This window comes from Amblyomma maculatum, chromosome 10 (assembly GCF_055883805.1).
Source record: "Amblyomma maculatum isolate TAMU_Amacu chromosome 10, ASM5588380v1, whole genome shotgun sequence".
Classification (NCBI taxonomy): domain Eukaryota; kingdom Metazoa; phylum Arthropoda; class Arachnida; order Ixodida; family Ixodidae; genus Amblyomma; species Amblyomma maculatum.
The window spans coordinates 10,916,416-10,931,045 of NC_139353.1; the positions used below are offsets into that span (position 1 = coordinate 10,916,416).

The 14,630-nt window shown below is 49.7% G+C and overlaps 1 protein-coding gene across 1 annotated transcript; it reads right to left on the reverse strand.

The window, feature by feature from the left end:
* Positions 1–9,205: 9,205 nt before the first annotated feature.
* LOC146175584 (uncharacterized) lies at positions 9,206–13,760 on the reverse strand. The gene is made up of 2 exons (XM_084581986.1): positions 12,505–13,760; positions 9,206–10,349 (listed from the first exon to the last, which is right to left on the reverse strand). Exons 1-2 carry the CDS (start codon positions 13,728–13,730, stop codon positions 9,362–9,364), a joined length of 2,214 nt encoding a protein of 737 aa, XP_084438112.1. The 5' UTR covers positions 13,731–13,760; the 3' UTR covers positions 9,206–9,361.
* Positions 13,761–14,630: the final 870 nt, after the last annotated feature.

The window sequence follows — 14,630 nt, forward strand, 5'->3', positions numbered from 1 at the left end:
ATACAGGATAACGGAGCCTGTTTTCGCGCTGTAATTTGCGAACTTCATTTGCTTTCATTTTTTTTTTTTTTTTTTTTTTTTTTTTTTTGCAGATTAAAAAGGGCTACGCTAAAGGTATACCTCGTCGAAAAAAATTGGGTCCGGATTTTTTGTGGCGCTTGATAACTTTCACACCTGAGTGTTTAGATCTACATATAAAAAGTTAATTAACCAATATAGATTAACTATTCAAGTAGTCGGAACAAACGAAAGACCAGCGCGTACTTTTCACAAATCATGTAGACGCTTGGTTTCAGATGGCAGAAACGCTTAGATTATTTTTGAATCTTGGTTCATGCTAGCTGGGGCACCTTGTATATTGTCAACTGCCTAGCACCGCGCGACTTCGGCGCTGGGCCGCAACGACGACGAAGATGTTGTCTAAATGGAGAGCGCTCGGGTCGTACCTTGTTCGAAGAACGCTTCGTGAACACTTGGAGAATGTTTCGTTGTTGTTGTGGCTGTAGGAAGAAAGAAAAGAAAATGCACGGGCGTGCTACTAGCTCTGTAGCTGAGCCACCTTCGCTGCCTCGTGCGGACAGAAAAGAAAATAGACAAGAAAGAAAAAAAAAAAGAGGAAGAGGGAGAGAAAGACGCGCGCCGCAACCACAGCCGTCGTCCACCACCACCGAAGCGGTGGCGGATGCACTGACGGCCTACAACAGATAAATATCAGTGACAGGCTAGCCCCAGCCGCAAGCGCCGGTGACTCACCTGTCCCAGTTCCATCTAGGAGCATTTCAGTGGGTCTGCCTGCATGTCGTTCTGTGTCCGCACAGCGCCTACTCGCACGTCTGAGGCGCTGGGTCGTGAGACTGGTGTAAATGCTGTCCAAATGGGTAGGGGCAGAAACAAGTAATGCAAGCACCAGCTCCTTCGTATCTGAGTATCGAAACACAATGAGGAAGTGAGCGAACCGACGATGGAATCTGGCGCTGATCGCATAATATGCTTTAAAGTGTTGTGTGTGCGTGCCTGTGAGTGTGTGCTATCTGCGCGCGCGTGCGCGCGTGTGTGTGTGTGTGTGTGTGTGTGTGTGTGTGTGTGTGTGTGTGTGTGTGTGTGTGTGTGTGTTTGTTTGTGTGTGTGTGTGTTTGTGTGTGTGTGTGTGTGTGTGTGTGTGTGTGTGTGTGTGTGTGTGTGTGTGTGTGTGTGTGTGTGTGTGTGTGTGTGTGTGTGTGTGTGTGTGTGTGTGTGTGTGTGTGTGTGTGTGTGTGTGTGTGTGTGTGTGTGTGTGTGTGTGTGTGTGTGTGTGTGTGTGTGTGTGTGTGTGTGTGTGTGTGTGTGTGTGTGTGTGTGTGTGTGTGTGTGTGTGTGTGTGTGTGTGTGTGTGTGTGTGTGTGTGTGTGTGTGTGTGTGTGTGTGTGTGTGTGTGTGTGTGTGTGTGTGTGTGTGTGTGTGTGTGTGTGTGTGTGTGTGTGTGTGTGTGTGTGTGTGTGTGTGTGTGTGTGTGTGTGTGTGTGTTTTAGTACCCTCCAAAGTCACACTGACGAAGAGCTGAGCTACTTCGGCAAAGCATCGCGGCTTTAACGAACTGCCGACACTGCTTCGCCATCGCAGTGATGCGTGTCGTTTGGACTGCATGCGCTTTTGTTACGGGAGAATTGCTACTGAGCTTATTTACCCCTAAGCTACAGCGAGGAACGACTGCAATATTCAGTTCCCGTATAGCCCTCTCCAGCCGCTGTACGTGCGAGTACAATAAGCAGAGGAAGCGCGGTTGACTGCCACTGCTGCGCACAATTCCCCTACCTCGCGACGTTCTTGACTTTGGTCTATACTCTGTTTCATACATCAGGTGCAACGCAGCGAAAGCTACGCAAGTAGTCCGCAAGAAAAAAAAAAAAAGGAGGCGTATCACTACGCGCTCGTTCTGTAGCCGAGTGGTTTCTGCGGAAACAAGCTCTAATCCGATCATACACGTTTGCAATAACATGCTTCGCGTGCCTGGACATTTCCGCAGTGCGGATCTTATAGAAAAAAAAAAAAAAAAAGAAAAACCTCTCCGAAGAGGCAGTCGATGCCGCTGCGTTGAGCAGCACGTAGAGCACCGCTGGCAGGGTTTCGGGGCAGCGAAAACGTGACACGAACGAAAACGACAAACAAAACATACAAATTCACCGAATCCTATCTTTTCTTCTTAAAAAAGGCGCTTTTTATGGAGTTGATGGCCAATGTAAGATGCATTAAGCTTGCAGACAAAGCAACTATTATTTCCTCTCGTCAAGAGCAATGACTATTTTTCATCGCTGATGCGGGGAGCGCAAACAAGAGCTCTATCTTTGGCAGTGTTGCACTTGATGTATTGCCACCTAGCGTTGCCAGGTGGCGCATGACTGAGGTGGAAAAGGAGGACGAAGTTGAGGAGGACGACAAAGTGTCGCTTACACGTTTGCGTCTGTGCTGCTGTGTTCTTGTGTCTGGGCTACCCCCTGCTATCATTGGTATCCTTAGTCACCGTGTACGTGACATTCTGGTGGAGGTGCTGGGTAAAACGATCGCCTATGCAAGAATCTCCATCTACAAGACGTCGCGCCAGCCCTGTACCATTGGACACCCCCGTGCATCGCTCCAGTCGACGTCTCCAGGGACTGTCTCCGGAGTTTCAGCCAGCACCCGCCGCCATGACATCTAGTGCTCCTGCGCAGCAGGTGACGGGCCTCGCACCGGCCTGTAACTACACCTTGCAGGCCCCTCGGGTACCGAAGACTTTCCATGGGGACCTCTTTGAGGATGTGGAGGATTGGTTCCTTCAGTTTGAACGTGTCGCTGCATTCAACCAGTGGGACGATGCTGCCAAACTAAGGAACGTCTACTTCAGCCTTGAGGACGGCGCCCGTATCTGGTACGAGAACCGAGAGCAAGCTTTAACTTCGTGGCGGGAATTCCGTCGTCAACTGCTCGAGGCTTACACTAGCGCAGATCGTCGCGAGCATGCAGAACGTGCCATTCACTCTCGCATCCAAAGGCCGAATGAGAGTGTCCAAGCATACGTCGAGGACATGACGCGCCTCTTCAGGCGAGCCGATCCCGCCATGTCCGAGGACAAAAAGGTCAGGCACTTGATGCAGGGTTTGAAAGAGCAGTTGTTCGCAGGCCTTGTGCGAAACCCACCCTCGACTGTAAACGGATTCCTTGCGGAGGCCACCACAATGGAAAAGGTGCTACACCAACGTGCCGTGGCTTATGACCGACCTTTTCATACACGCACAACCGCGGAATCATTTGCATCTTCAGAGCGGCATCCCGATGCATTGCGCGAACTGATTCGCAGCGTCGTGCGCGAAGAACTAAGCAAGTTCTGGAGCCCTCTGCAGCAATCGCCATCTTCCGTTTCTGCTATAGTGCGGGAGGAGGTGCGGCAGGCACTCAAGAGCCCTCTTTCGCCTGTAGTTCCGAGCCCGCAATTGCTGTCGGGGACCGACAATCGTCCCACATATGCGGAAGTTCTGCAGAGTCAGGCTCCCCCTTCACCACCGCCCATTCTCGCGTCACCTACAGTTCCGCTGCCCTCGGTGCAGCCAGTGCAGAACTTCGACAATCGCCCGCTGCCCCGACGCAAAGCCGACATTAGGCGCACGCCTGACCGCCGTCCGCTTTGCTTCCACTGCGGTGAACCAGGACATCTCTACCGGGATTGTCCGTATCGACGCCTCGGTCTCCACGGCTTCCGCATCGACTCGCCTCCTCCCCGGTTTGGTCAACGGCCCTGAGTTATTGAGGAGTACCTGGCGGAGCAGCGTTCATCTCGTTCGCAGCGTCAGCCCCGCTCCCCTTCGCCAAGGCGCTCCTCCTCGTTCACTCACGGTTCCTCGCGAGAGGACCAAGGCCGCTCGTCTAGCCCTGGTCGGGAAAACTGAAAACAGCGACCTTCGGGGGCGAGGCCGCTGGTAGTCGCTGCGTTGAAGACCTCCCGTCGTCGCCGCTTCGATCCGACCGCGAGCTGCTGGTACCGTCACCTAGGGAAGCAAAAAGCGTTTCTCTGGACCTTCCGGTTATTTTAGACGGTCGCACTACGGTCAATGCTTTAGTGGACACCGGTGCCGATTATTCAATTTTGAGTGGTCGCATGGCGACTGTTTTGAAGAAGGTGCTCACTGCTTGGCCAGGTGTGTGCCTTCGAACCGCCGGCGGTCATATAGTTACTCCAAAGGGGATGTGCACGGCTCGCATTCAGATTAACGGACGTACGTTCGTCGTTAGTTGCGTTGTTTTAAGTGACTGCTCCCGTGACCTTATCCTCGGCATTGACTTTCTGCGGGAGTACGGAGCAGTTATCGACCTGCGAAATAGACTCGTCACGTTTTCGATGGGACAGTCTACCGAACAAGATAGTAGCAGTCCTTGCAATAACGCACTTCGTGTTTCCGCTGAGAGCGTCTCGCTGCCGCCGCGAAGCAGTGCTCTTGTGGAAGTTACCTGTGACGATTTCCGTACCGGTGATGCTTTAGCGGAGGCGAACCATACACTCCTGCTTGCTCATGGCATTTGCGCTCCCCGAAGTTTATTGCCGTTTCACAATGGCCGGGCTGCACTCCTTGTCACAAATTTTTCTAATGAGTACCGACACTTGTTCCCGGGGACTGCTATCGCTTTTGCTGACCATGTTGCGCACGATCCGGTCTGTTTTGCATCCACGGCAGTAGAAACTAACGAGCCATCTCTTGACAACATCGACATTAACTGTCACTTGTCAAAGGAGAAACGGCGGGCTTTAGAGCAACTGCTGCTAGACTTCAAGCACTGCTTTGCTTCTTCCTCGAAGGTTCGTCAAACGCCCATTACACAGCATCGCATCATCACTTATGACGACGCTCGCCCAATACGACAGCAGCCTTATCGTGTGTCTGCCAAAGAACGAGAAGTGATCCAGACGCAAGTTCAGGAGATGCTGGATGATGGTGTTGTGCAGCCTTCACAAAGTCCGTGGTCTTCACCAGTTGTCCTTGTCAAAAAGAAAGACGGCACTCTTCGATTTTGCGTCGACTATCGAAAATTGAATAATGTGACAAAGAAAGATGTATACCCGTTGCCGCGCATCGATGACTCACTGGACAGATTGCGACGTGCGAAGTATTTTTCATCTATTGATTTAAAAAGCGGCTATTGGCAAATCGAAGTAGACGAAAGAGACCGAGAAAAAACCGCATTTGTCACTCCAGATGGCCTATATGAATTCAAAGTACTTCCATTTGGATTGTGCTCTGCCCCAGCTACATTCCAAAGGATGATGGACACCGTCCTCACTGGCCTCAAGTGGCAGATCTGTCTTGTGTACTTGGACGATGTAGTTGTTTTTTCCGAAACATTTGATCAACACCTCGAACGCCTTCGAGCTGTCCTGGACGCCCTCCGTTCTGCTGATCTCACGCTGAAGCCCCAGAAATGCCACTTCGGGTATACAGAACTCAAGTTCCTCGGCCATGTTGTAAGCGCTGATGGGGTGCGCCCGGATCCCGATAAGACTGCTGCCGTCGCACGATTTCCCGTTCCAGCTAATAAGAAGGCTGTTCAGCGCTTCCTCGGCCTGTGCGCATATTATCGGCGTTTCATTGCGGACTTTTCTCAGATCGCAGAACCTCTGACGCGCCTTACAAGGAAGGACACCTCCTTTGTGTGGAACTCTGAGCAGCAGATGGCCTTCTCTTTGCTTCGTGAGCGCCTTCAAACATCCCCTGTTCTGGCGCACTTCGATGAAGCGGCTGACACTGAGGTACACACTGACGCCAGTAGTATCGGTCTTGGCGCGGTCCTTGTTCAGCATCAAGACGGGTTTGAGCGAGTAATAGCCTATGCCAGCCGCACTCTCTCTCGTGCCGAAATGAACTATTCCACCTCAGAAAAGGAATGCCTGGCGGTCGTATGGGCTACTATGAAGTTTCGTCCCTACCTTTACGGCCGGCCATTTAAAGTCGTCACCGACCATCATTGTTTGTGCTGGCTGGCAAATCTGCGAGACCCATCTGGACGACTTGCACGCTGGAGTTTACGTCTTCAGGAGTTTGACATAACCATTGTTTACAAGTCCGGCCGCAAACACGAAGACGCCGACACGCTGTCACGAGCACCCGTTGACACTGGCGATACTACAGCCGATGACGATAGCGGTTTTCTAGGAGCCCTCAGCGCATCTGAGCTCAGGGATCGACAAAGAGCTGATCCAGACATCCTTCCACTCATCGATTATCTGGAAGGGCGTGATACGATTCTGCCTCGACACCTATCTCGGCACCTTGGTTCCTTCTGCATACGGCAAGGCGTATTGTATAAAAGAAACTCCCAGAGCCAAGACAGAACTTACCTTCTGGTAGTGCCATGCGAGCTCCGTGAGGATATTCTCCTTGCTTGCCATGATGAACCAACGTCTGGTCATTTGGGTTACTCACGGACGCTTGCTCGCGTCCGCAACATGTATTACTGGCCAGGACTTTCCGCAGCAGTGAAACGCTATGTACGAAGCTGTCGCGAATGCCAGCGCCGTAAAACACCGCCCCAGAAGCCTGCCGGATTTCTCAAGCCCGTTAAAGTACCCCGCATTCCGTTCGACCAAATTGGAATGGATCTCCTTGGCCCTTTCCCTTTGTCGCAGGCCGGAAACAAATGGATAGTAGTCGCTACTGACTACCTGACTCGATACGCTGAGACAAAGGCAATCCCTCATGCCACAGCTTCCGAAGTAGCAGAGTTTTTCATGCACAACATAGTCTTGCGGCATGGCGCCCCTTCCTACGTCATTACCGACAGAGGGACAGCTTTCACATCACAGCTGATCGACCGCATATTTGAGCTGAGTTGCACGACCCATCGCAAAACCACAGCGTACCATCCACAAAGCAATGGCCTTACAGAAAGATTGAATAAGACGATTGCGGACATGTTGGCAATGTACGTCGATGTGCAGCACAAGACCTGGGACGAGGTGCTGCCGTACGTTACATTTGCGTATAATACAGCCTTACAAGAGACGCGCTTCACACCATTTCGACTTGTTTACGGACACGAAGTTCAGAGCATGCTCGATTCCATGCTCCCGTGCCCAGATGATGACCAGCTATCCTCAGATGCCCAGCAATATGCCATCCGCGCTGAGGAAGCCCGCCAGCTCACCCGTGTGCACATTGGGCAGCAGCAGACCACTGACGCGCACCGTTACAACCTCCGGCACCGCCAGGTTGACTACAAGCCTGGAGATCAAGTCTGGGTATGGACACCAGTTCGCCGTCCAGGCTTGTCAGAGAAACTCCTTTCCCGCTACTTCGGGCCGTACAAAGTGTTGCGCCGTGTGAGTGACCTTAGTTATGAAGTTATCCCAGACGGTGCCACACAACCAAAACGTCGAAAGCACAGCTCGGACATTGTGCACATTGTGCGGCTGAAGCCGTACTACCACCGATAGCGTATGGCCACCCGCTGTGACCACTCTCTTGCCTTTCACACCATTTTTACCGGCCCTTCTCATTTTTTTCTGGAGGGAGGGGGTAATGCCACCTAGCGTTGCCAGGTGGCGCATGACTGAGGTGGAAAAGGAGGACGAAGTTGAGGAGGACGACAAAGTGTCGCTTACACGTTTGCGTCTGTGCTGCTGTGTTCTTGTGTCTGGGCTACCCCCTGCTATCATTGGTATCCTTAGTCACCGTGTACGTGACAGTATAAAACGGAGTATACGTCAAGCGTATCCATACCCCCGTGCAAAAGACACGTGTCAAAAGTCGTCCCTATATGTCGGAGCTTGAGAGGGGGCGTCAGCGCGCTATACTTGTCTTACAGTTTAGTTAATATCTACAGCTAGCTAGTTAATGAGAAGAGCGGATATTTTTGGCACTGTATGCCTATCACGGGTCCATACGAAAAGACAAGTCCACATGTCGAAAGGTTGGCTCGACCTGCGAACTGAGGCTTCCCCACTTTACCTTTGTTCAGTGGTCTTTCATCATGTGCGAAGGTGCGCGAAGTGAACAAGTTGGCTTACGATCGACACTATGAAACAGGGCTTCTATATCATACCTCTCGCGAGACCGCACGTCTTTTTCTTCCCGTGGACGAAAAACGCATATCTGCAGAATTAAAGAAAGATATTCTAAGCAGTTTCGCCACCAGTTAAGGGAGAGCGCGTGAGCGAAAATTTGCAGGCACCTAATAAAGCATCCACTCACTATGAGACGGCATATGGTTTACTCTTGACATGCGCCCTCTCCAGCGATACACGTGGTTCTTATTACATTACGAATGACAATAATCAGGTGACCACATTGCACAGGCCAGCGTGATATTAATGTGAACAGGTAAACCAACTAATGCTCCTTAGTTTCATACGCCGCTTGCTTCAAAGTACCCTGAAGTGTAGGCTAAAGCGTCCAAGGTCATGCATAAAGCTGTTTAACTCGTCATGCGCCAGCCCTTTATGCATAGTCATCCTTGAAATGCGACATGACAACTGAAGCCACGTGATTTGGCTAATGGGTCGTAAGACTGATCACAACGGGTCCGATTGCATCAGTGACGCCGCGAGGTCACGTCATGACGACGCGATGTCACGCGCCGAAGAATATTGCGCTATCCGTTAAAGTGCACGCCATGGTGACAGTTGCAGTTTTTCCGCTCTATAATCGATTAAATCAGTCCCGCATTCGAACCCTGAACATAACGTCTATTTTCGTTCTTTTCTCTAGCCTTCCCACATTCGAAAATGTCGAGCCCTTCCAAGGAAGGTATATTATACACAAAAGTTGTTGGCACAATAGGATCGAGCGCAGAGAAAGGAACGAGCGTAGAAGAGAAGACTGACATGTATCGACAGTCACCAGATAAGGTGGGGAAGAACGTTTACGTACAAAAGTTAAAAGCGAGCTCCGAGTCTCATGAGGCACGCGAAGATATGTGATGCATCTCGGTCGCCATTGTTGCAGAAAGAAAATAGCATCGCCTTTTCGCTTCACTGCAATCGCTACGATATTCTGCACCAAGAGCTTCACTTGTGAGCCTACATATAATGACTACAGCACTCATTAACATTGAGGGAACACTTAAGTTCCGCCTTTGAGGATATGACGCGAGAGCTATTCCAGTGGAATATCAAAAAAGCACACAGATAGCGAGTTGGTTTCTTTCTATGTAAAAATATTAGCCTATGTGAAAAGCATGTATGGAAGAGGTAAGACGTGAGGAGCAACATTTTATTTTTAACATTTATCGCAAAACTGTGTAATGATAGAACCCTGAATATCTATAGATGAGACGTTTTTCGCTCGCCTCCTACACAGCACCTTGTATATTTCTATCGTGAATTGGAGGCAAGTTTGAACCCGCACCCTACTTAGATGAATTAGTCTTGGTGCCGAGATTCTACCGCCACGTCGGAGAGCTTCAGGTAGCGTCCAAGGACCCTCCAGCAATCTGCGTTGAGGGCGTCGATTTGTGTGCCCTGCGCTGGCCAGCACAAAATGACGTTCTTGACCACGCCGGCGAAAACCAGAAACTGCTCACTGATGCGGCCGAGAGCTGCCTGAATGGCGCCCCGCGCTTCGTCCTCTCTCGCCCCGGTCATCCTCTGGAAAAGTTTGAGGAGCGAATACTTCGTAGCGAGCATCTCGCACGCCCGGGCACACCTCAGCGACACGTCCGTGCCAATCACGAAGCGCATCGCGTCGTTCAACAGCGTCCTGTTGCGAGTAACTGCCCTGGAGAGGCCGTAATCCTTGGAGTCTTGGTACAAACATTCAACCCTGATGTCCACGACAAACTTGTTTCGGAGAAAAATTTCTGCAAGCATCTCGAACGTGTCTTCGGGGAAGTATTCGACCTTCGTTTGACAGAGCTCGACTTCTACAACGCTCTCGTTCTTATCCAGGATAGGCCCAAGCCACATCGAGTAAGCATCGTCCAGTTGTTCGGCGTTGAGAACGCTTAACTGAGCTAGCCGAGAACTTCGAGACAAAACGTCAGACATGTCTAGAAGAGCATGGTAGACACCGGGAAATTCCTCGTCGCAAGTGTCTTCGATGACCTCCAGAGCCTGAATGAAAGGGTTGGTGTCCAGGATGCAGCAGACTGCGTCTCGCAAACCATCCATCCATTGGCGGGTAAACTGCAACCCAAGCTTCCTCACCGGCACACCGCTGGGGCCTCCAAGTGCTTCACTTAGCGCTGATATCCCTTCTGAAGGGGTATACTGGATTGCTAGCAGGACATTCTTGGGCACCGTCGATGGGGCTGCAAGCAGCGATGACAGGGGCTCCAGATCGTCGGGATGCCAGTCGAGCATCTCCAGACGACAGCTGCCGATGGTTCCCAGCAGTGATGCGAAGGCAATCCTATTATGTAGAGAAACGATTCAAAAGAAGTCGACAAAGAACAAATCGCTGGCAGCCCAGGAAAGGGAAAGAGTAGAACTCGAATTAAAAACGTTTGTGCAACAAATTTCGGTCACTGGTTATTACCACACGCCGATAAATTTTTATGCTTCAAATGTTTGATAATTTCGCACTAGATGATCATAAACGTCTGCTAGAGGTGTTTGCAAGAGTCGAGACGAGAGCAGTGCTCTTATCAGAAAGGTCAGCATGCACGAAATTGTTTGCGCACACCCACACACGTCGGTAAGCCATTCTGCACTGCAGTTGTCACTAGCTATAGCCTTCTTGGACGTCGAACGCCGATAATGCCTCAACAGTTCTCATTTGCTGCCAAATGCTGCTCTGCGCAATAACGATTGTCGTTCGGAATGTACATGCTAGTACGCCGGCATCCAAACATGGCTCAAGGCACCTCCCTTCATTTCTGCGTGTCCCTATGGGAAGGGATGCTTCTTTCATCTCATCGATCCCTCAGTGTTTACCTTTCTGAGTCATCCGTGCTGTTCGTAAGTACGTGGACTGCTAGGCTACACTGTGAACGATATCAAACAAAAAGTCTAGTACAAGTTTCATTAGGAACACGAGCTTGGTATTACTATTGTGCCTTTTTAAACAAATAGCCCACCGCGCAGTACAAACGTATACTTTAGGTGTAGGGATAGGAAAAATATAACTAAAGAAATATGGTGTCGTCCCGCTTGCAAATACAGACGTACAGTACAACTGTAATGAAAGAGAAACCCCTTAAATATTGCGAAGGTTTGCTGCGAACCATGAAAGAAAAATCGAAACTTTAAGCTGCCGAGACAGAGTGAATCTGGTTTACCCTCTCCAACAATATGGCAAATGAGGCTATTGCTTGCTTTAGAGTTCTACATACACGCATGCCAAAGTAGAGCTTGCAAAAGTCCCTTTTCTTCCAAAAGTTGACCGCAAGTTGAACATGTGACGGGCTGAAATCTCAAGGAGAGGAGACGTACAGCCTTAGTTAACAGCCCAGGGGGTCTGTTTCTGAGCCGCGTAGTAGCGCTTATTTAGTATTAGTAGAGGTCCTTCCCATTGGAAAGGGTAGGACAAAAATCTGCTTACCATCAAGAGATTTGGAACACTGGAAATGAATTACAAGCCCCATGAAATGGCTTAGAAGCAGACCCCCTGAGCTCTACACTTTTAACAAAGACTGTACGTATCGCTGTTCACTCGTGCACAGAACTATTAGTCATTATTGAGGTCGAAGATTTAATTATCAGTATTTAGATGAAAAACGTGCTTCTTGGAGTGCTGTCTGGTAGTCTTCAAGTGCGCGAGTTCTTTATCTTATTAGCACCACGCACCATGCAGGTCTGCTCCTTGTCTTTGAAGTTTATATGAAATGCTTTTAATTCTTTTTTGCCTGTGCTGAAGTCCACTCTTCGCGGAAATTGCTTGATTAAGCGAAATCACAAAATAAGATATAAACTTAGCATACTCAAATTTTCGGCCTGATTTCGTCACTGTTCACTGAAAATGCCTATAGTTATGTACATACGCGGACAAGCGTTCCTTTCATCACTAAATGCATGAAATGGGAGGTTAGGGGGTGAAGACTCGCAAACAGGAAATGAGCGCACGTGATCCCAAGAAACTTTTTGAGTTCCTTATACCTTTTTAGCCTTATACAACTCCCCCAGAGTGATTCGCGATTAACGCAAGTTTCACAACATTAATATTGTGCGGCATAATGTTTGGACACCATGGCTGACAATATCTTCGCGTGCGTAATAATGTAATGTAAAGAGCACATTGTCCCAGGTACTAAGTAAATCGAAACATGCGTGCAACACATTGCAAAGATATAGAAGGGAGGTACAGAAGTGACGATGGGGAAATAATGGAAAAGATTAAAAGTGTAGTTAATTGCGCCATGGAGATTCATTTGCTTGAAATAAAGACCACGCAGGAGAGCGAAAATTGCGCGCTGTCCGGAACTCGGTTTCAACGCGCTATCTCAATGGCATCATAGTGACGCCCTTTTGTATATCTGTTCGATCAATCCTTCCTATCTCTTTTGAAAGGAGAAAAACTATTAGAGGCGCAATTCGAAAGCAAGCGAATTCAGCGATGAAAATCTCACCTTCTTTGGTCACTCCCTTTCATCCTTTCCACACGCAAACGCTTCAGCGAATCATTCTCCTTGAGGCCTTTGACCAATGCTTCGGCTACCGCGAAATCCATGGGGATACCGAGAAAGTCGAGAAAGCCGAGTGTCCGGTTCTTTTTGAGAGCCTGAGAGATAAGCTCCGAATCTCTTCTCGTTACTACGAAGTTTGTTAGAGTTAACTCTTTCAGCCCGGTGTTTTCTTCCAGCAGAGACGCCACACTCGCCGCTGGAAGCAGGACCTTTCGCTCTGGAAACCGCGCCGCCAGGGTAAGACGCTCGATGCCGACGTGGCCGCGCAGGGCTTCACAGGCAACGACGAATGCCTGGGACCACTCGCTGACCAAGTGTACCTCTCTTAAACGTTCGTGCGAACGCACAGCTTCAATGAAGTCGCGATGGTCGCACCGGTTCTTCGGGAAGAAGAGAGTCAGCGTGCGTAGGGCGCTCGGACGCGACGAAAGAAATTTCGCAACGACTTGAGGCACGCACTCTTTGCACGCCCCTGCGGCGACGTCCAACTCCGAGATGGGAGGTAATGGTTCCGAGCAAGCATACAAACGGGTAATTTGACGCTGCAGCGGAGTACATATCTTCAATGCATTCAGGCCAGCCGACTGCTGCAGAAGATGGGAGACTTGGGTTGGCACAGCGCTCGAGTCGGCAGCGAAAGACACGTCAAGTTCTTCCAGACAGTCGACCACCTGGAAGAAGCCGAGTACTTCCCAGTTCTCAGTCGGTGTCGCCCATCTTATGCACCGCAGATGACAGCGGCTACCCGCCCCGAATTTGGTCTCCGCCAGCAGCTCAAGCACAGGAGAGGTGACGCGGGGCACATCGCGGTCCACGGTGAGGAACTGGATGCACCGGTGTTTTCTGGGAAGCCAAATCAAAAAGAAGGCAGAGCAAGCGGCACACGGTGATTCTGGGTCGAGTATTTCTGTTAGATGTTGTGGCTTGAAAGTATCTAAAGAAAGCTTTCCAGGTTCCATTTCAGAGAGGTTCAACCCCAGGGGATTCAGAACGCTGTTCCATGAAGGTAATTCGAAACACATCCAACATTCTCGCGGCTTGCCGGACGAACACGGGCGATGCATCTGGACTGATACTAGCGTGCTGATGGAGTCGCTGATGTCAGATGGCGGCAGTTCTCCTTGAAGCGAAAGCTGCAGAAATCTGTAATAGCGCTGCCTCTCGTCCATATTGTCTGCAGATATGCTCTAGGCCTGAGGCACCTGAAAAAGAAAAAGAACAATAACGAAATAACTCCAGCTGCAGAACGATCGACAAGCCATCGAAACAACCAGACTCTTAACGGCAGATTTTGCTACAGCAGGCAGGATATAGAGGTTATGGGCAGTAAATGTGCAGCTGAGCTGGGTATGCAGTAAGCTTGTCTGCTGGCACATAAAGAGGCAATCGCAAGAAGCGATGTACAATGGCGACCATCATCGCCTGCCGCCGCCACAGTTACATTCTCCCTAAGCGATGAAACTTCGCGATAAAGCGGCGGCTTTTCAATGCTGGTCTGTTGCACCTCCTAATTCACTGCAGTCGCCTTGCGTCACCACGAACGGACTACTGAGAATGTACCCCGTTCACATGAAGCAGCACATGGTGCGATAAATTATAATTAATTAATTAATTGCCCAACTGTCACTAATTAGTAATTACTTTAACTAGCCATTCATTTATACTTAGTAATTAATTGCTTGATTAGTCATTCAGTTGCAATTAGTGATTAATTAGTGAACAATTATTAGTAATTCATTCTAATGATTATAGAGCAATTTATCATCTGACATATGGCCATATAAGGCACGCATTCGCGCATACTGTGGTGGTGCTCTGTGATTGGTCGAGACCTCCATGACGTCATCCTATCTCTACCAATCAGAGCCGCCGCAAAAGAAGGAGGGGGCAGACCTCTGTTTGACGGGGTGTAAATTTGTAATAGGTAATAGTTATTGCCTAGGTGAAAAGAAAAGAGTGCAATCCTTACAGTCGTGTGACATTTAGAGGCTTAGAGATATAATAATACGGTTACAATTTCTGACGCTCACGCATGGCGGTGGATGCGACGGGAGTGTTTATACGAAGCC

Bases quoted from the DNA above. Each gene is read 5' to 3' on its own strand.
- LOC146175584 (XM_084581986.1), bottom strand. From the start codon at position 13,730: ATGGACGAGAGGCAGCGCTATTACAGATTTCTGCAGCTTTCGCTTCAA. The intron at 10,350-12,504 runs GTGAGATTTTCA...TCTACATAATAG, and splicing joins AAAGGGAGTGACCAAAGAAG to GATTGCCTTCGCATCACTGC.